This window comes from Hippopotamus amphibius, chromosome 17 (assembly GCF_030028045.1).
Source record: "Hippopotamus amphibius kiboko isolate mHipAmp2 chromosome 17, mHipAmp2.hap2, whole genome shotgun sequence".
NCBI lineage: Eukaryota > Metazoa > Chordata > Mammalia > Artiodactyla > Hippopotamidae > Hippopotamus > Hippopotamus amphibius.
The window spans coordinates 22,910,288-22,932,492 of NC_080202.1; the positions used below are offsets into that span (position 1 = coordinate 22,910,288).

The 22,205-nt window shown below is 36.6% G+C and overlaps 1 protein-coding gene across 6 annotated transcripts in view; it reads right to left on the minus strand.

Moving 5' to 3' along the window:
• The window catches only part of USP32 (ubiquitin specific peptidase 32), a 192,482-nt gene that overhangs the window by 75,412 nt on the left and 94,865 nt on the right, over nucleotides 1–22,205 (minus strand). For 5 of the 6 annotated variants that reach the window (XM_057714947.1, XM_057714948.1, XM_057714949.1 and 2 more), the window contains exons 4-5: nucleotides 19,190–19,308; nucleotides 15,808–15,967 (exon numbers count right to left, since the gene is read on the minus strand). In XM_057714947.1, the coding sequence (XP_057570930.1) occupies nucleotides 15,808–15,967; nucleotides 19,190–19,308 (279 nt within the window). Of the gene's footprint in view, nucleotides 1–5,287; nucleotides 5,325–15,807; nucleotides 15,968–19,189; nucleotides 19,309–22,205 lie in introns of those variants that run through there. The other variant, XM_057714952.1, reaches the window with a different exon arrangement.

Here is a 22,205-nt window from a genome sequence, read left to right on the forward strand (position 1 = left end):
GTACCAAAAGGAATATTAAAGGACATTCTTTAGACTAAATTAAACGATACCAGATGGAAATCAGTATCTACCCAAAGGAATGATGAAAACAGGAAATGCCCAGTCCCTAACTTTCAACTAATTTCATTAATCATAACAGATTTTGGAGGTAAGTTTAGTTGCAGCTTTGGTTAGGCTAAGTTTACCTCTAGTTCAAATGTTCTGAAAGTGAGCTCGGATTTCTATTCAGGAGAGCCCAGAAACTGCTAGTTTTTGAAACTAGAGGTCTATAGACTCTAGTTTGAAGGGTGCATGCATGTTTGTATAAATAATGTTTTATTAGAACACAACAATGCCATTTACTTACACATAATTTATGGCTGCTGAGGTGTGACAATAGCAGAGTTGAGTAATTGCAACAAAGAGCTATATGGCCCACAAGTCTGAAATACTTACTATTTGCCTTTTTAAGAAAATGTTTGCCAACCCCCCTGTGTTGAAATTGCATAACCACAAGACTTCAAGACTCAGACTCCATAAAATGACAGCAGCTCAGGACCACAAAGCCTGGCAACCTTCAAGATTCTGAGACTTCAAAATTGTGAGCCCATGAAACTGCCTAGCCCCCAGTTTCAGCAAAATTTCCACACAACTGAATTACTGGGTGGAGATGATTATCTTGCACTGTGGTTCCTTCAGATATAAATCTAAAACAGGTTTTTCAAAGTTTGGCTGGTTTCTCCTCATCCCAGCAAAGACTGTCCTCAGGCAGGTTCACTCCTCTTGCCAGCCTTAGCCCGAATCTCAGCCTCTGGCCTCAGAAATGAAAGCACCATATATCCTGTGATTACCTAGGAAGCATGTGTCCCTCTGGAGTTCAGCTTTGGTTTTTAAGATTTTTTTTTGTATTGCTATGCCTTCAGTGGCTTTAAAAATTATGATTGTTTGGTTTATGTAGTGATTTCATGTTATTAAAATGGGAATGAAGGTCCTTCATGTCCTTCTACTTCCCAACCTTAAGTAGAACGCTTTACCTGTTATTTAACATGATTCTGAAAATTCTTACCAAATAAATACAAATATGAAGTATGATATTAGAAAATAAGGAGTAAGGTTATTGTTTGCATATAAGTAGAATGCATATCAAAAAACTCAAAGAGAAAACATTTAAAAATTATAATTGAGTTAAAAAACCTGTAGGGATACAAAATATACAAAAACCAATGCTTTTCCTATATAACATTAAAAACATGTAAGAAAATATAAAAGAGAAAAAGCATAAGAATAATAGCAATTCCCCCACAAAACAAATACCCAAAAATAAAAGTCAGCGAGAAAATGGGGGTCAGATTATACAGGCCACTGTAAGGACTCTGATTTAAAGTGAAATTGTGAACCACTGGAGGGTCTGAAGCAGAAGAGTGAAATGTCCAACCTACAGATTCACTCTTGACTGCTGAGTTAAGAATAACCTGGTGGGCAGCTAAGAACAGAAATGAGTTGAAATCATCAATATATGGAATTAAAAAGCATTAAGACTACAGAGACTTCCCTGGTGTTCCAGTGGGTAAGACTCTGTGCTCCCAATGCAGGGGGCCCGGGTTCCATCCCTGGTTGGGGAACTATATCCCACATATATGACACAACTAAGAGCTCACATGCCGTAACTAATACGTCTGCATGCCACAACAAGATCCTGTAACTAAAGAGCCTGCAACTAACAATCCCACATGCTACAACTAAAGATCCTGCATGCTGCAGTGAAGATCCCATGTGCCACAACTGAGACTTGGCGCAACCAAAATAAATAAACAAATAAGTAAATAAATATAATTCTTTAAAAAAAAAAAGCATTAAGACTACAATAGATCAACAAGTACAAGACAAATAATTCATAAAAACAGGGCAGGAGGGGAGAATTTAATTTCACTAAGAATAAAAACATAATTTCAAAAGAAAAATTTAAACAGAATCATGCTACTTCTCTGCTTCAAAAATTTTTAACACTCTTCCCCCAAGATATCTGCATGGCTATTCCCACAACTCCTTCAGATCTTTACTCAGATGTCACGTTCTCAGACCTTCCAAAATACACCCCATTCAGTAACACTCCTCCATCCCTCTTCCCTGCTTTACTTTGCTCTCTAAAACCTGTTTATTGTTGTCTCCTCCAACTAGAGCATATGCTTCTTGCAGGCAGGCTTTCTGGTCTATTTTATTCACTGCTATATCCTAAAACTTAGAATAACATCTGGTACATTTTGAGCACTCCATAAATACTATTTTAATGGACAAATAGCTTACAAGTTACCTGGGAAGACAAGAACAATGTATTTTAAATTTCCAGTGACTTTAAAGCATTCATTCTTACTCTATTCCTTAGCAGTTTGGGTTTTTTTTTATTTTTTGGCTGTGCCGCACGGCTTGTGGGATCTTAATTCCCTGGCCAGGGATTGAACTCAGGCCCTCAGCAGTGAAAAGAGTGGAGTCCTAACCACTGGAATGCCAGGGAATTTCCTCCTTAGCAGTTTTAATAAAAATTTTGGGGGAAAACTTCTTCCTCATCAGTAAGATAATTAAGAGATAGTCAAATCAATATATGTATTGTACTGTATTTATATAAGTATTGTAGTCATAAGAAGTGGTGAATAAATGAAAATATATTCCACCAACTTCCATAAAATTTTAAGAAAAACTATATTCTTCTGGCCTTGATCTTCAAGGGTTCCTAGGACATAACGCTAATGTTTCTCTATCTCTCCTTCCTACCCTCTACTCTGCCCTGATGCTCATTATGTCTAAAACCTAAAAGAGAGATTTTTACTTAAAGGACCTAGGAGTGAATTTCTTTTGAAAGCAAAGTATAAAAATGAAAACAAAAAGTCCTCTGCTTGGAGTATAGAGTTTTGTACACATTATCTTACACACTGGTAAATGAAAGAACTGAGACTTTTTGGAAAGACACTGTTCTAATTTATTATGAAGTAGAAAGAAAAGTTCATGGGAATGACTACACCTGCAATAGGTGAAAACAAAAAAGGCACTGAAAATATGTACCGGATTCAAGTACACTGATTCTAATTAGTCCCCACATTTCACAAAGAAGAATGCTCTCCTGGAAAGTTCTTACCTTGGCTATCCCTAGAATAGTCCTCTTAAAACCTATGGAGGAGTCCAAGACCAATAATGAAGTCACCCTACACTTTTGACACTTAAAGGGAACTAAGTACTTATTATTTACTAAAAGTATAAACAACGGAGTGACAAGGTAATAAGATAATATATTTTAAGTAGTTAAAAAATGAAAATACTAATAATACTAGATTAATTTTTAAATCTGTATTACTTGTTTTTATTAAGCTAGTAATTTTTTTTGCATGAAAAATAAAAGCAGATAAAAAAAGGAAAAAGAAAAAAACATAGCTGCATGTTTTCATTTAACTATAATCATAGATGTATTTAACTGAATGTCACCAGGGTTATTTAGTTTTTTGGTTTTGGTTTTTTTGGGGAGTGGGGGGCACACTGTGTGGCTTTCAGGATCTTACTTCCTTGACAAGGGTTTCAACCCAGGCCACTGCAGTGAAAGTGCCAAGTCTTAACCACTGGACCACCAGGGAATTCCCGTAGCTTTCATTTTTTTTTTTTTAAACATAAGTATCTACTTCAAACACACAGATAACTGAATATACTTAAGAGGAATAATTTAAAATTTTAGCAATAGGGAAAGTAATCACAGGAGTCTGATATATAAATTGAGCATTATTGTCTCATTTTCCTAAATAAGATGTCTGTTTACTCCAGTTATGATGTGAAAGAAAGAAAGAAGAAATCTCTTCTGTTCCTCCAGAGAAACAGTTTCCTCAAATTCTAATTTTTCTTTCAAGTAGTAATTTAAAAAATCTGACCCTGAAACAAAAGGAGGAAGACAGAAGCCATGTTCTTATTTTTATACATCTAGGTACTGATCATATAATGGGTACTCAGTAAGTACTTCTCATTAATTGGTGTTTAGTTAATACACTAACATAGAACAGAAAATTCACATCAACTTCCTCCCAACTGTTTTTACATTTGAAAACTAAGTTTATTAATCTCCTTAAAGGACACGATTTTTTTCCTTTTTTTCTTTTTCTTTTTTGCTTAAGTAGAAATGTGGAAAGATAAGTAGAACACATTTAGAAGACAAAAATGATCAGATTGGTTATGGCTAGAGCTCCCTTTTAAGTTTATGTGATCTGTTCATTTTTTGGTTATAGACTGTAATTTATTAATCAAATACTTGCAAAAGCATGTGAAAGTAAATTATATATATTATATTATCACTACTCAAACATTTTACATGAGCTGGTAGCTGAATTGCTGAGAAAAGGAAAGATAACTAACCTTATTTTCACTTAAAGAAGTTAGAGGTAACAACTGCAGTAGTTACTCTATTCGCAATTCATAAATCAATACCAAAATGTATACTTTACTAGTTAAATAGGAATGAATTTATCACCCACCTATTGGTATAATTTTTTCTGGGTCACAAAAGCAGCATACCATATGCCCAACATTCTAAATAGTTCCTGGCCTGCCCTTTGGGCCATCCTCATCAAGTCCCACCTTACCGGAGGCTCCAGCTGCAGAAATTGCTCTTTAATGCCAGAACTGATTCTCATTTAAAATCAAAAACAAAAAACAAAGCCAGGCAAAATATCCACATATTTTCAAACAGTAACACAGCTCTTCAACATTTTTGAGGAAGCAACTGGTTCTCAAAAGCAATGACCTTCTGCCATCTACTTAAGCCTTACATCATTTATAATCAGATAAGAGGATAATGAAGGAGGGACACATAGATTTACTACGCGGTTTATGGCCTAAGAATCACTGAAGTACTTTTTTCTTACTGAAAGGAGGTTTTAACACTGCAAACTAAAATGTGGCAAGGGAATATAATAATATGCATATTTTTAGTTGAGATAATAAATGCTAAAATACAGCATTTGAGTTATACAGATTTGAGTTAGATAAGAAAACAAATCAAGATGAGTTCAACAGCCCTAAAATTAGCCCAAAATACTACATTAATTACCTCAGCATCCAGATCCTACTACTTAAAAGAAATCATTGAGTGAGCGGGTTTACTCACGCTTATGATACATTTTAGGGAAACACTAAAAACATATTTATGAGAAAGAATTAGCACACATATTTTCTTCCAAATAATGTAGCTGAACTCTATGAAAATATGATCATCATTAAGGAAAAAGACTCTCAGTTCTTAAACCATGGTTCTTAAAATCACAGTTCTTCTAATTACCTTTTTCATTGTTGGTAAATGGGGAATCATTCAGTGATTGTGCCTGGATCAAATGAAATTAATTATTAAAGAGAAATTTAAAATAATAATCATTTGAAGATATCCCAAGGGGAAAAAACAGGAAATTGGAAAAGTGAATCTGCAAGACTGTCTGAAGGGAGTCTGAGGAAGATGGCTCACCACAACCACAACTACCACATGACAACCTCCTTTCACCTGCAATTACAAGCTGCTCATAAAAGATTAAAGAAAAAAATGACTGTGTGTCAATAAACTGTCTTCAAATGATAATAAGCATAATGCACTCTGGGGTTCAAACATCCCAGTTTTGGCACCTATTAGCCATTTGATCTTGAGAAAGTTTCTTTTAACTTCTCGTAGCCGTGGTGTCCTAATTTTTAGAATGGAGATAAAATGAACTCCAGAAGTGGCACAAGGATTAAATGAGATAATGTACAAGGAGTACAGTGCCTCCTTTAGTAAGCACTGTACACTGTACTCAATCTGCACGCGGTAAATTGGCATGTTCCAAAGCATTTTTTGGGGAAAAATAAAGTACAGGAGCTATAGTCAAAATCATGTAATATTCTGCAAACATTCAATAAAAACACTTTATGTGCCTGACATTATCGCTAAAAATTATAGACATGATTGTGAACAAAATAATGTTTAGATTCTAACAGAACAGAAAATGGGTTATTTTAATGCAGTGTGGAAAGTACAATGAAGGAACAGAGACACAGGGTTTTCAGCGAGCACATAAGCAGAGAGGCCCTGGAAGTCTTGATATTTAAAGAGGTACACACAGAACATCTAAGGGTTGACCAGGAAAAGGAAAAAGAGTGTGGCAGAAGAAGGCTATTACAAGCAGAAGCAAAAAAGCACGTGCAAAAGTCTCGAGGAAACAGATAGTAATAGGACAGAAAAACAAAAAGAATAACCACTGTATTCTGCTATAATTTAAAAAAAAAAAAAAAAGGGAGAAGGATAACCTATAGAAGGATTTAAGCTATGGACCCATAATAAAAGACAAAAAAAACAAGAAAGTACCTTCCAGTGAGTGTTATAAAAAGAGTGTTAAAGATGCAGTTCAACCTAGAATTAGTAGACAGTTCAGCTAGAATGTAGACATTTCAAAGATTAGCATCTAAAGGATGAGCCTTCAAACTCAAGCAGAGAGCTGCCAGACTTGTGTGTGGACAGGACTACTCATGTACAATAGCAGAGGACTTGATATACTGAACTAAATTTGTAAAAAGCTGATTAAAACAAATTACATTTTGAGTTTAGCCTGTTTCTCCAAATTCCAACACCATGTGGTGCTAAATAACCATGAACAAAATGGGTGGGGAAAGGGTATTATAAGAAAAAGCCAAATGACTAGTTCAAACATTTAACTATATAGAACATGCTTATGTCCTCTATACATGTTCTGATTCTGAATATCATCAAAATGTTAAAAAATTAATGTCACTAAAAACACTGTATATATTTGACAAAAAAAGATCTTTTTAGGAAATCTAATCTTAGGCATTTAACTAGCAAATTATAAAAGAAAAATATATCAGTCTTGATAAAAACCTAGTTAAGATCTACTCAAGCATAAAAACTTGAACTTTTGGCTAAAGTTCTAATTCAGGGAATTCCCTGGTGGTCCAGTGGTTACGTTAGGACTCGGTGCTTTCACTGCTGAAGGCCTGGGTTCAATCCCTGGTCAGAGAACTAAGATCCCACAAGGCAGGCAGCGAAGCCAAAAAAAAAAAAGTTTTAATTCAATTTCTTAAATTTAAATAAAAGGTAAGGTAACAATAGTTTGGAATCTGAAGTTCTAAAAACTGTACTGGCCACGGCAAAATCTCGTGTAAATCAAATTGGTTAGTTATTCTAACTCTGTATTGAATACCAACAGCATCCCAGTTTCATTTGTGATTTACATAAAAGAGAACAAAATCTGATTAAAAATGGCAGTATGTTCAACTTACTGTGACTTCAAATTTTACTTTATAATCGTATGTGAAAAAGTAATTAAAGGCATCTGCACTCTAACATAAATGTTATTTACAAGTGAAAAACTGTAACTCCTTTTTGTTTCCTAGATACCTTGGCTCATTACACAAATTTAAATGGAGTCACTGATGCTTTAAAATAAATATTTTCTGTCTACTTATAAATCAGTTAATAACATTCTTTATTTTTATCCCAAGGTTCCACATTCCTGACACGATTTGAAAAGTTTAATGTACCAAGCAGTCTTTTGAGTGGAAGAGCCTGCAAAGACGTTCACGTTGAACTGCTTAGCCATAAGCTGAGAATTTATAAATACGATAAATCACAGTCATCAGAATGTAAACCTGCCCATGTCAGAATTTCTATAAGAAATTTAGCAGTAATTTTGACTTTGTGATAATAGTTTCATAAGAAAGGCCACTAAGAAAGCAGCTATTTGCTGAAGTCAGTAGCAACTGAGTTGTCTGTTGCACTAGTTTATTTCTGTTCTTTATTTTTATAAATTCTAAAATAAAAGAAAGCAAACTGTTAAGAAAAACACTTTCTCCCCACAGACATGGATGAATTAATTTTTGTACTGATCTACAGCCCTCTATTAGGAAATTGCTTGCTCCCAAAACAACTACTCTCTGGAGAGAGTAGGATGAAGCTCACTGACATTTCCAAGCCAAATGTTCACTAATACAAGAGCATGCAGGGAATTCCTTGACAATCCAGTGGTTAGGACTCTATTCTTCCACGGCCGGGGGCAAGGGTTTGATCCCAAGTTGGGGAATTAAGATCCCTCGTGCAGCACGCAGGATGGCCAGAAAAAAAGAAAAAAAGGAAAAAAAAAAAAAAAAAGAGGATGCTTATTTATTGTAAAGCACCTATTCTATACCAGACATAATGCTGAGTCCTTTAAAAAAGGGTATTATCTCATGTATTCCTGAAGGGTAGTACCATATGCCATCCCAAACATGCCACTTTAGCATAAGGATTATTTTGAGTTGAAAGCAACTGAGAAGCAGTAGATACAAGAAAAGCTCTCTAGCTCCCATTAGCCTAATCTGTAAAGATGTCTTCCCTGCCCTTCTACCAGGAAGGATAGAAGCTAAACATCAGAGACAACCCTAGATCTTTATCAACCCAGATATAGCACCAAAGGAAAAAATCTATGTGACAAACCTTATTAACGAGCCATATCAACCAACAGTTTCTCCACATATCTGCCTTCCCACAATGTGCCACCCTTAGCAGCTCAAAGTCCTTCTCCTTTGTCCTGTCATTTCTCCACAAAATTATTGTTCTTTGCTAAAATGCTATATAAGCTCTAAACACTCCTTTGAGTTACTCATCACTGAATGTTTCAGTGCATAAGTAAGTTAGTAAGTATCAATAGTGAGTAAGTAAGGGACTTTCCTGGTGGCCAGTGGTAAAGAATCCACTTGCCAATGCAGGGGACATGGGTTCAATCCCTGGGCTGGGCAGATTCCACATGCCATGGAGCAACTAAGCCCGTGTGCCACAACTACGGAGCCTGTACTCTAGAGCCTGAGAGCCCCAACTACTAAGCCCACATGCTGCAACTACTGAAGCCTGCACACCTAGAGCCCATGCTCTACAACAAGAGAAGCCCATGCACTGAAACAGAGTAGCCCCTGCTTGCCACAACTGGAGAAAGCCTATGCATGGTAACAAAGACCCAACACAGCCAAAAATAAATAAATTAATTAATTAATTAAAAAAAAACAAACAAAAACCCAAAGCAGAGTCTTAATATGGAAAGACAGAAAGAGAAAGCTCTTAAAAAAAAAGTAAGCTGATGTTTTTCTCTTATCTGTCTTTTGTTAGTCTAATTTAAAGTGCCCACCCAATGAACCCAAAATGAGTAGAAGAAAATTCTTTTCTTTCCCCACACTCCTCACAACACATCTATGAGGTTAAGTTGTATCATTATCCTTATTTTCCAGAAGGAAAAAGAAGTTCAGAGAAGTTAAATAAGTTTCCCATACCTACATGAATAATAAGTAGCAGGGCCACAGTATCTGACTCAAAGTCTGAAGAAATCCTAAATATCACATCAGTATTATTTCTCAAAATGTAGTTCATGGTCCATCTATGTCAGAATTACCCTGCATATCTATTAAAAGTACCGAGTCCTAGGGCCACTGATAAAAATCTTTGAAGAAAACCAGTAACCTGCAATTTTAACACCCTCTTCAAATAATTCTAATGCTCAATAAAGGCTAGCAACTACCAATATATAATAGTGATTTAATAGTTGATTAATTTTTTATTTTGGTGTATTCCTCTTAGCAAGAAACTAGGATACAACAAAATTCAGCCAAGAGGTCAGCAATTAAAAATGTTATAAATAACAGAAAATTGAAAGCATAGTTATTTCTTCAGGTTTTCACTATATACTACCAACTTATGTCTATGGTTACCAAGGAAACCAATGGGTGCATTACAGGAGGAGATAAAATAATTAGTTCAGATAGCTTATTCCCTATAGTATTTGAAGTAAGCTAATTTTCTGTAGCTTACATAATTTAACGAAAGGTTTTTTTGTTTTTTATTTATTTATTTGGCTGCATCAGGTCTTAGTTGCGGCACATGAGATCTTTCATTGAGGGCACGCAGGCTATTTGTTGTCATGCACAGGCTTCTCTCTAGTTGTGGAGCGTGGGCTCAGTAGTTGCAGCATGAGGCCTCTCTGTTTGTGCCACAAGGGTTTAGCTGCCCCATGGCATGTGGGATCTTAGTTCCCCAACCAGGGGTCAAACTCGGGTATGCTGCATTGGAAGGTGGATTCTAAACCACTAGACCACCAGGGAAGTCCCTAACCAAAAGTTTTAAAGGGAAGATTTAAGAGTAAGCAACTTCACAACCTTAAGCAGTTCCCTAAATTTACAAATATAATTCATTTTTGCCCTAAAATTATGGTATGTCTTTATATGAACACTCAAAATACTATGAAGTTGTTAAACCTTATTCAAACGTGATGATTTATCTTGGGGCTTCTCCCTCATATGGGTTTAGTTCCTACAATCCTAAAACAACACATTCCTCCTGCTCACTCTTGGGGAAATCAAATGTTTAAATCAGTACTTAGAATGTAGACTTTTGGTGGCTGAAAATTTTTCAACACAGTTCAGTCCAACAACATTCATTTAGTCCATTGCATTAAGAAAAACCCAAAGATGGATAGGATATAAGCCTTGTCCTCAAGGGACTTGTAACTTCTGGTGAAAAACAGCATTTCCAAATGACTCTAAGGTAAGGAAGGCAAAAAAGCATCTTAACAGCTTCAATTGAAAATGTTAAGTGTGCAGGAATGCAAAGAGAAAAGTGATTAATTCTAACTGCAGAAAAATGGAGAAGGCATGACAGGATCTGAGTTGGGTTTGATGACTAAGTATTTCAATTGTCAAGAACTGAAACCACCCACCCTGGCCAGGCACCACAACATGAGTTATCTTAAACAGGAGGTTCTGGTAAGGAACACGGAACTAAGAAGTCACCACCAACCAGAAGAATTTGGGGAAAGGTCAAAAGGAGGCACCACTTCATATGTCCTACCAACCTCCCAGAACTCTCCTCACTGCAATTAATCTTGGCTGAGCGATGCATAGGCCACCAGGAAGGACCCAGAGTCAGAATGATTGGCCAGAGACAACCCGGAAACTAATCCCATCACCATAAAACCTGAGACTGCAAGTCATGTGGCAGAGCAGTCCTCCTGGGTTCCCTTACCCTCCTGCCTGGGCAACCCTTCCCAATAAAGCCTGCTCCTTTGTCAGCATGTGTGTCTCCTCAGACAATTCATTTGTGAGTGTTAGACAAGAGTCCACTCTCAGGCCCTGGAAGGGGTCCCCCTTCTTGTAATAGAATGTGTTCTTTTTTTTTTAAATAAATTTATTTATTTTTATTTGTTTTATTTATTGGCTGCATTGGGTCTTCATTGCTGTGTGTGGGCTTTCTCTAGTTACAGAGAGCAGGGACTACTCTTCATTGTGGTGCACTGGCTTCTCACTGCTGTGGTTTCTCTTGTTGCGGAGCACGGGCTCTAGGCACGCGGGCTTCAGTAGTTGTGGCTCGTGGGCTCTAGAGCACAGGCTCAGTAGTTGTGGTGCATGGGCTTAGCTGTTCCGTGGCATGTGGGATCTTCCCAGACCAGGGCTCGAACCTGTGTCCCCTGCATTGGTAGGCAGATTCTTAACCACTGCGCCACCAGGGAAGCCCCAGAATGTGTTCCTAAACGAAGGAATATTAGGAGTGATGGTAGATAGGGTATCTATAGAAGTTCATGGTATAGTCATGGAGTATTGACCAGTGCTCTTCAGCTGAAGCAGAGAACATATGTGACGAGAGATGGGTATGGAAAAATAAGAATAATAAACTAAGAGACTTTAGAGTCATACTATGGAGTTTAAAACTTTATTCTACAGAATATGAAGAATTCTCAAGGGTTTCCAAGCAGGGAAGTTAAGAAGGTTTTTTTTTTTTCAAACGCAAACTAAAAAAACAGAAAACTTGTCTTTCATTCTTTCCTATCTCTAACGTAGTCACATAAATAAGGAAAACTACTACAATGATGACAGTAGCAAAGAAAGATGCGAGAAATATGGCTAAGTTAAGATTGATAGCATCTCATATGAAGCCTGATAAAGAAAAGTCAAAGGTAACCTCAAAGTGGATTACTAGAATTACAAATACTACTGATCAAGATGGAAAAGACAGGAGGCATGGAATCTAAGATATACAACAAACTACTGAATATAACAAACAAACAAAAAAGAGCAGACTCACATATATAGAGAACTAGTTACTAGTGAGGAGAGGGAAGTGGGGAGGGACAAGATAGAGGTAGGGGAGTAAAGAGGTACAAACTATTAGCTATAAAATAAGCTACAAGGATATTCTGTACAACACGGGGAATAGAGCCAATATTTTATAATAACTATAAATGGAGCATAAGCTTTAAAAATTGTGAATCACTGTATTGCTCACCTATAACTTACATAATAATGTACAGCAACTATACTTCAATTTAAAAAAAAAAGAAAAAAGAAAAAGAAAAGATAGGAGGAAGAACATGGTGTTTGCTTTTTTTTTTTTACTTATAGATGGACTGAAGTAAGGAAAGATAAATTTGGTTTTAAACATGAGTAAGATGTCAGAATATATATCCAGGAGGCATTTATTAAAATGAATATACAGTTTGAGAGATACCTTAAGATCAGAAAACTTCATCTAGGTATCACCTGCAAAGATATGAAGGATAGGTGAAGAAAAAAAAAACCAAAACTATATTTGAAGCAAAGCCTGCATGCCATTTAAAAACAGAAGAGAGCTAAAGGCTGATCCATGAGAAATAACTTACACTTAAAAAGTAAACAGAAAAAGGAGAGCAGTAAAGAAAAGTCAAAAGAAATAATAAAAAACTAGAAAACTACATTTCAAAACCAAAGGAGAAGAGAATTTCAAGAAAACCAAATGGTCAATAGTGCTAAAATGCTGCAGAGATATTAGTAGGTACAATGAATAACCCTAAGAAGAGACCACTCAGTTTAGAGATTAGGTCATTATTTCAGCAGAAACAATGCATCTGCATTAATATTTTAAATAATTCAAGATAAAATATTTTTTAACAAGGCAAAGGCATTGTACTTTTAGATACCATTAAAAATCCAAAAATCTTCCCAATTGATAAAAAAATTACATTTTAACATTTTGATAATTATTTTGACTGATTAAATAAGTCTGTAATCTTTAATACAGTGCTTTCAAAAACAAGCAATAAGCAGCATTTGCATCTGCAAAGTGTCAGAATTAATTTGAGCAACTGACAAAGACTCTCTCCTTGACCAAACTTTAGTCCCACTCTTTTGAGCCCTCTTTTCTACTAGGCCTCGAAGTTGGCCCCCATATGCTGTCTTTGGCCTGCCCAGCTGAACCTCAGCAAAGAATCCTGTTAAATCACCCCCCATCCTTGATATCTGATCAAGTTCCTCATACCTCATATTTAATGACTAAGTCTTTGGCCTGTTCTTAGCAAGAATTCCCCTACCCTTGATGATTCCTCTTAGTAATTTTCCCTCCACTGACCCCCTCACCTTGCTCCTTGACTATAAATTACTTATCCTTGTAATATTTGGAGGTAAGACCAATCTCTCTCCCCTATTGCAATATGCTACTGCAAAAATCTTGCATAAAGTCTTGCTTACCATTTTAACAAATGCCAGAATAATTTTTTCTGTAGCATAAGTCATTCAAGGAAAGTAATCACACCCTTAGCCAATAATAACAGAAAAACAATTTACCATACAATCACAAAAGAAAGCAAGAGTTCAGCAGAATATCCATGACAAATATCAATGTTTAAGTTAGACAGAGCTTCAAGTAAGTACAAAAAGATTCCCTAATTTTTTTATACAAAACAATTTTTTAAAGGCTTTCCTATCAAAAATAAAGATGGGGGTACTGAAAAGTCGGAGCATCAAATCCATTGTCTATTCATGTCAGAATTTATCTGTCAGAACTTCTGATAACAACGGAATGAAAATGAGAGGGAAAGTAGCTAGTGTGTAACTAGTAGCCAACTCATAAATTACATGAAGAAATAGATACAAATAGCGCTTGATACTCAAGGTCCTCTACTCAGTCAACAAATACTTATTTAAGGCTTGACACTGAGGGTGAATAAAAGAATAATACAGAATCTCTATGATTTAAGAGAGATGACGTACAAATAAATAGAATGCTAGCAATAATTATAATACAAAGATAAAAGTGATACACATTCAAGAAGGGTACAAAAAAGGTGTTATGAGAGTTCAGAGTAAGGAGGGATAATTTCTCACAGGAAGGCAAGAAACATTTTATGAAAACCAAGCAGCATGCGATTTAAGTCTTCAAAGATGACTAAGGTTTACAGAGAGAAAGAAAGGGAACGGTATTCATTCCAGTGTTAAGAAGTAGCATAAGCAAAAGCCCAGTGCAGGTACAATTCTGTAGCCACAGGAAAGAACAACCGAAGTTAACACTCAGGCCTGTGTTGTGCTGGACTAACTACCATCCCTCAAAAATTCATTACCTCCTGGAATCACAGAATGTGACGTTATTTGGAAATAGGGTCTTTGTAGATGTAATGAATTAAGGCTCTTGAGTTAAAATCATCCTGAATTTAGACTGGGCCCTAAATCCAATGACTGGTGTCCTTAAAAGAAGAGGAGAGGACATAGACACACACACGCAGAGAAGGCCATGTGAAGACAGAGGCAGAGATTTGAGTTAACTGCTACAAGCCAAGCAAAGCCTGGGGTCACCAGAAGCTGGGAGGGACAAGGAAAGATTCTTCCCTAGGGCCTTCAGAGGAGACATGGCTCTGTTAACACTTTGATTTCAGCTCCCAGAACTGTGAGAAAATAATTTCTGTTTTTTCAGCTTACAGATTGTGGTAATTTGTTACAGCAGCCCTAGGAAACTAATACAGCTTGGTTAAGGACAATTAGTAGAGGGCTATTGTGAAATAATAATAATGACCCTGGTTCCTGCTAATATTCGCTCTTTGACCAAATTCCTGTAATTTCCTCAGTGACAGGAATTTCTGACACAGAGCTCCTAAACCCCTCAGAATTTTCTTGGTGATAGGAATCTTTTGTTCTAATGCCTGAGGTGACTCTTGGTAGGCTCCTGGAGAGGGGCTGGTTACTAGAAAGACCAAGCCATAATCAGAAACTTGGAACTTTCAGTCTCATTCCCCATTCTCTGGAGAGAGGAGAGGAACTAGAAATGCACTTAATAATCGATCATGCTTATGTAACAAAGCCTGCACAAAAATCCCCAAAGCACAGGGTCTGGAGAGCTTCTAGACTGGTGAACACATCTATATGCCAGAAGGACTTGGGGCATCACAGCTCCATGGGGACAGACGCTCCTGTGTTTGGGACCCTTCCAGATCCTGCCCTATGTATCTGCTCATCTGGCTGTTCATCTATATTCTTTAACATATCCTTTATTATATAATGAATCATAATGTAACTGTTTCCTGAAGTTCTGTGAACTGTTCTAGTAAATTACCAAACCCAAGGAGAGGGTCTGGGAAGTCTCATTTATAGGTGGTTGGTCAGAAGCACGGGTCACAATCTGGACTTGGCGTCTGAAGTGGAGGGCAGAGGGGCGGTCTTTTTCGACTGAGCCCTGAACCTGTGGAGTCTGTGCTAACCCCAGGTAGACAGTGTCAGAACTGAACTGAAATGCAGGATACCCAGTTGGTACCCATAGAGCACTGAGAACTGCTTGGGGTGTGTGTATGTTGGGGCGGGGGGGAGGAACCCCACACATTTGGAGTACAAAAATATTAGTGAGTAGACACAAATGAGAGTTTTTCCTTTTTAGCTATGTACTCAAGCCTCCAGCATTCCATTTTATTACACTTTGGAAGAAAAAAAAATCCACTGATAACAGGCATATTCTCATATCACCAGACAATTGTGAACAGAATACAATGAAATGCCATTACTCACAATGTGTGACTCCAGCCAGAGTTTGGTAGAAAGTGGGAGTATCACTATCATCAGTGAGGGTCACATATACACCTCCAGACAGTAGCCAACGAGAGAAAGTAAAAGCATCTTTGTTTAGAAGAAGCCAATTTCTAAACTTTTCATAGTTTACCTTTTCACCCTAAAATTTAAAAAGAAAACATAGGTTTAGTCAAATTTTAAGGTACCTTACTTGGAACTTATACAACTTGAAACCTGCATTTAATTGACATTTACCCTTCTATCATCTACAAAGGAAGAATTATCTAAATATCACTATAGGCTATCTACTTGGACATCAAGCTGTTTTCAAATATAATTGTACTTCAGAACTTCCATTTGCATAAAATCTATATGCTAATGAATTTCCACCTTGAGAATCAATAAACAAAAAAATTCAGTAAGAAAAAAATCAATATAACTCCTATGTAGATTTCCTTCATTTCAAGTTACTGAAACATGGTAACTAGAAAAGCAAGGGTCTGGATCACATCACACACATTACTCAGAAATTACAGCAGGTAAATACATCAAAAAGTTGAATTAGGTAAAATCAGCCCATTTACAGTCTTGTTTTTCTTTGTTGCTGCTGTCGTTGTTTTTAACCAACCATAAATACCTAATGGTTTAAGTAGCTATACACATGAGTATCCCAAAACCCTGGCCTCTCATTTCTTTGATCTTCTCTCTTCCAAAGATCTTGTCCGTCACACAAGACTACCCCAGCCATTTATTACCATAGTCTTCTATCAATATTTTTATTATAGTAACCACTCCCTTTCCAGAAAATGCAATTTTAAGCATTCCACTCTCCCTGTCACAATGTCCTCTTATGAGCACACTCCTTCTAGTATCCTGACTCCAATGATTTTTGAACTCCACAAGACCTACACCAATCACCTACCCTCCATGTTGTCAAATCTAATGATTTACTTCTCAATGATCAAAGGACAACTCACTTGATCTTTCAGTTTATCTGACACAGTTAAATACTCCTTCCTCTTGAAACATTTTTTATCACGTGGCTTCCAGGACACCATATTCCTCAGGCTCCTGTTTTGATTCTTCTTCACCCCGCTTAACTTCAGAGTACAGAACTCAGTCTTCCAATCTGTTTTCTATCTAAATTCACTCCTAGATGATCTCATCCACATCTATAAGCCAACAAATCCTTTCCTCTGCACTCCAACTTACATGCCAAAAAGCACAGTTACAACTCCACCTAAATGTCTAATATGATTCTCTAACTATGTCTTAAACTTTTCTTGCTTTTGAAACCTCAAACTTCCCTCTCCTATAGCATTACCCATCTTAGTTAATGGCGGCTCCATTCATTTACTAAATCAAGCAGAACACCCTAATCATCCTTTTCTTTTTTAGTCACAGCCCATCGTCAATACAAGAAATGATTCTGTTGACTCCACCTTCAAAATAAATGCAGAATCTAAAGAGTCTCATCACCTCACTGTTACACCATGATCTGTTACCTCTTACCTTGATTACTCAGATACCTTAATCATGCTCTGTTCAGTGTACTTTCTACATAAGAGCCAAAATGATGACGTTTAAAATGTAATTAAACACCAACAACAGAAACTCATGTATTTTTCTGTTCAAATCCCTCTAAAGATTTTTATCTCACTCAGGGTGAGCCATATGTAATCTCCCCACGCATAATACCCCCTCCCCCAATCTCTGCAACTGCATTTCCTGCTATTCCTCTGCTCACCCCATTCCAGCTAAACTGACCTCTTCTTGTTCCTTGAACAAGTCAAGCACATGTCCCCTCAGGGTTTTTGGTATATTCTCTTCATGAAAAATGCTTTCCCTAGATATCTGTGCGGGTTTTCTCCCTCACTTCCTTAAAATTCTTTGTTCTAATGTCACTTTCTCTGATAAGCCTTTCCTAACTATCCTATACAAAATACCTACACTTGGCCACCTCCTCCCTATCACCACCTATGCCTTGTAGTCTACTTTATCTTTCCCTATAGCACTAATTATTATCTAATATATGTACCTGCTATTGTGCCTAAATTATAAGAGAACTGGGTGGCTAACCACATTTAATCCCCATCTATAAAATGGGAATATCTGCATAAACCTTATTAAAATGAAAAAAAATCTACATTCTCCCTGAAAATGAGCAAAGCACCTAACATCTCTATGAAAAATCCAATTAATCAGGCCTGTAAGGTTAGATTCCTTTTTTTTTTCCTTTTCCTGCCCAGCAAATTTTATTGAAGCAAAAGACAAACAAACATGATCTTCTTTGTCTTGAGGTACTGAAATACAATCATAGCAACTTCCAGTCAATAAGTCAGAACCAAAAATGCAGGAGGACAATCCTTCTGCACCAAACACATAGAAATGCTGAGAAAAATGTAACACCATAACTACTACCAAAAACTGCTCAGCCAAGCTCAAAAGTAAGAAAGGGAAATCTCCAGATGCTATCAACACAGAGGAAACTTAAAGCCACAGTGATGAAAAGCTAAAGCTAAAGCCAGAAAGTCCAAGGAGATATAAGAACCAGCACATGGCTGGAGTATTAATAACCAATGCTTATACAGTTAGGAAGGTGACTAAACTAAACTGAATAAAAACTCTCTGAATAAAATCGAGAGCAGTGAAAGACTCTCATATCTGGGAAATGGAAGTGGGTCAAACAGCCACCCACAAGAAATCATAGAGCATTGAGTGCTGCAGAAAAGAATCAGAAACTTGTAAAAGGGCTTTACTCTGCCATCTCTCGGGACTTTTCCCATATTAGCAGACCTCTGAAAAGAAATAAAAGAATTTTCTCTGTTAAAGATACACATTTTCTGTTGCTAAAGTTTTTTTATAATGAAAATACATTATTTATGAAAACAGGAAAATGACAAATTTTTAAAACCCAAATATTTCACTATGCAAATCAATTAAGTAAAATAAATGATAAAATAGGTGTTGATGGATCACAGACGTCACCTATGGCTCAAGGCCAATGAGTGATATATCTACATGCTCACGATGAAAAGCAATGAAAAGCACCACAACTTAAGCAGTGCTCGGGTTTCTGCAGGATCACCTGTGTGCGTGTGTGCGCTGGTGTGAGAGTGGGGGAGTACGCTTCATTACACGGTAAGTATAGACAGTTGCCTTTATAGAATTGGGAATTTTCAGATTCAAAACCAGCAGTAGTAAGCGTCATGGACCTTTGAGCATATAGCACACAAATCGTTAAAACATCAACCATTAAATACAAAATTGTCCAGAATATGCTGCACATAAACATCTCTTTAGCACAGCTAAACTCATTATACAACTAAGAGTTTAATACTTTGTCCACAGGTAGGAATGAAATGTAAATCTTGAAATATACCTCTGAGAAACACTTCCTGAGTGTATCTGGGACTTTACCATCCACCACATGGAGCATTCTTTCCATTTCTTCCCGTATAACATAGCTCCCGGATTCGCTTGCAAAAAGACTAAAAATGTCTAGGAGAAAGAAAGAATAAATTAATTTTATCACAGATTAAATGTACCCTGCTGGAAGTAGGGAGGGAAGAGAAAAGTAACAATTATTGAGTGATTACTAGTGCCAAGCACTTTATAAATACATAATTTAATGTATTCCTAAAAAAAAAAAGAAAAGAAAAGAACCAATGGTAATAAGACAGGAATGTGGTATCTTTTCAAATACCAAATTTGCAAAAATGTTTAGGTATGACAATACAAAGTGTTAGCAATAAACTGGGATAAACAGGAACTCTTACATACTGTTAATGAGTACAGATCACTGTACTTTGGAGAGTACCTTGCCAAAATCTAGTAAAGATGAATATTTATGCTAGAAATTCAATTTCTGGGCAACTCCACCTCCACCTGCGAAAAACTCTCATACATACATGCATGAGGTACAACATACACTGAAGTATTCTTTATAATAGAAAAATTTAGGAAAAGAAAGATAAATGTCTATCAACAAAAAAATAGGTAACCTGACACACACACACAATGAAATACTATATAGCAGAGTAAAGGAACTAAGCGTTTCAACGTGGGTAAGTATCAATAATATTCAGGGGAAAAAGCAAATTGCAAAAGCTGTATGGTATACCATTTATTTTAAAAGTTTTAAATGTGTAAAACAGTTGAAAGTATGTTTAAGGACACCCAAAAATGTCATAAATGTATAAAGACCTGCATGAGGAATGAAAGATCACCAAATTCATGAGAGAGGTTACTTCTGTGAAAGGGAGAATGGGGATGGAAACATGGAGGGATACAGAGAGAGAGCCTCACCTTGGCTATTATTTTATATTTCTTAAAAAACAAGATCTGGAACAAATAAGCCACAATGGTAAGAAATTTTAAAGCTGGGTGGAAGTAAATATGATATGTATGTTTGAAATACTGCTGTTATGGGTTGAACTGCATCCCCTTGAAAGATATGCTGAAATCCTAACCTCCAAGGACCTAAGAATATGACCTTATTTGGAAAGATAGGAGATAGAAAGATAGAAGAGACATTCCATCCCTCTGAAGGCCCAGTGGGTTCCACTGCCTGCCCTTCCACACCACGGCTGATTCCCTCAGGGGGAATATTTGCTGGAAGGCTCTGACCATCTGTTATGAGTTAAATTATATCCTCCCTCCCCCCACCAAAAGATGTTGAAATCTTAACCCCAGTACCCATGATTGCGACCTTATTTCAAACAGAGTCTCTGCAGATATAATCAATGAGGTCATTAGGGTGGGTCTTAATCCAATATGACCTATTACAAGAAGACAAGTTACAAGAAGACAAGACAGAAACAGTGGGAAGAAAGCAGTGTGATGAGATAGAGACTGGAGTGATGCAACTGCAAGCCAAGAACACCAAGGACTGATGGCTGACCCAGTGGGCAAGGGTAAAATTCTAGGGATTTTTAGAGCAAAATGTCATACTCTAACATAAACACCTTCCTAAACTTCCCCTGGAAATTTTTCTTTTTTTTTTGAAAGTTTATTTTGGCTTCAATGTTTTTCACACATTTAATTGTAGGTACATCTGTGTGTATATAAACAATCACTTTGAGAAAACAATAACAGTTAACAACTTATTGATTGCCCACCAGTTCTTGATACTTGCCGGATGCTTTACATAAGTTTTTTCTTTTGAGTTTTATTATGAAAGTTTTTGGTGGATGTTATTTTCATCCTTGTACTGATAAAAAAAAAACGGGGGCTCAGAAGATCAAGGAAGAGGCTCAGAGTTATATATATAGTATTTGGTAAAGCTAGCTTTTGGTCTTGGTCTTTCAGCCATGTTTTGCTCTGAGAATCATTAATATTGATAATAGTTCAAATTATACTACTGAACACCTACTACGTGCCAGGCAATGGGGTTAGCGTGTCAAGGATAGAGCAATTCTAGATGAGTCCTCCCATGCTGTCACTTTTAACTATCATCTGACATTTCCCTCTCATCTCCCCTAGAAACTTTTCAATAAAATTTACACTGTTTACTAACGCTCTTGTTAAGAACAGATTTGTCTTGGGGGAGCTCAAAGAAAAGAATGAGGAGACATAAGACATTATAAGTAATTAAACGAATGAATTAAAAATTAAGTAAATAAATGCATATTCTAGGAAACACAGACGGACAATGAATGATTAACTAAGGGTGTCCTCCCTTTCACGTTTAGATGGTAAATGATGCAGTCTCATCATAATTTAATATCTCCCTGCTTAGTGGAACTTAAAGGTGCCATCCTCTTCTGGGCTTAGATAATTCGTCTAATAAAATTCATCTCTGAAGTTAAAAGTAGCCACAAGCCTGATGGTGCGCTGTGATCGTATAGTGGTTAGTACTCTGCGTTATGAAGTTAGAAGTAAAAAGAATTACACCTTTTACCAAGAATTTGCATAAACCATTATCAGATAAGTGAACTTTTTGTTGTATTTGTGAAGTAAGGCGAGAATAAACTGCTAAGTCTATGTTTTCAGAATTATTTTTTAAATAACAGCTTTACTAAGATATAATGCACGTTCCATAAAGTGTACAATTCACTGTTTTTTAATATATTCACATGGTTGTGCAATCATCATCACTATCTAATTCCAGAACATTTTTACCCAAAAGAAACCCCATACTCATGAGCAGTAAGCTCTCCATTTCCCTTTCCCCCTGGCGTCTGGCAACCACTCTATAAATCTGCCTAATCTGGACATTTCACATGATTGGAACCATGTAATGTGTAGCCTATTCTGATTTGCATTTATCACTTAGCATAATGTTTTCAGGTTCATCCATGTTGTAGCATGTATCTGTTGGAGTAGAGCAGAATTTGTTGCCCCCAGGTATGTCACTTTGGCTTGACAATTATTTCTAGCTTAAAGGCAATCAAACG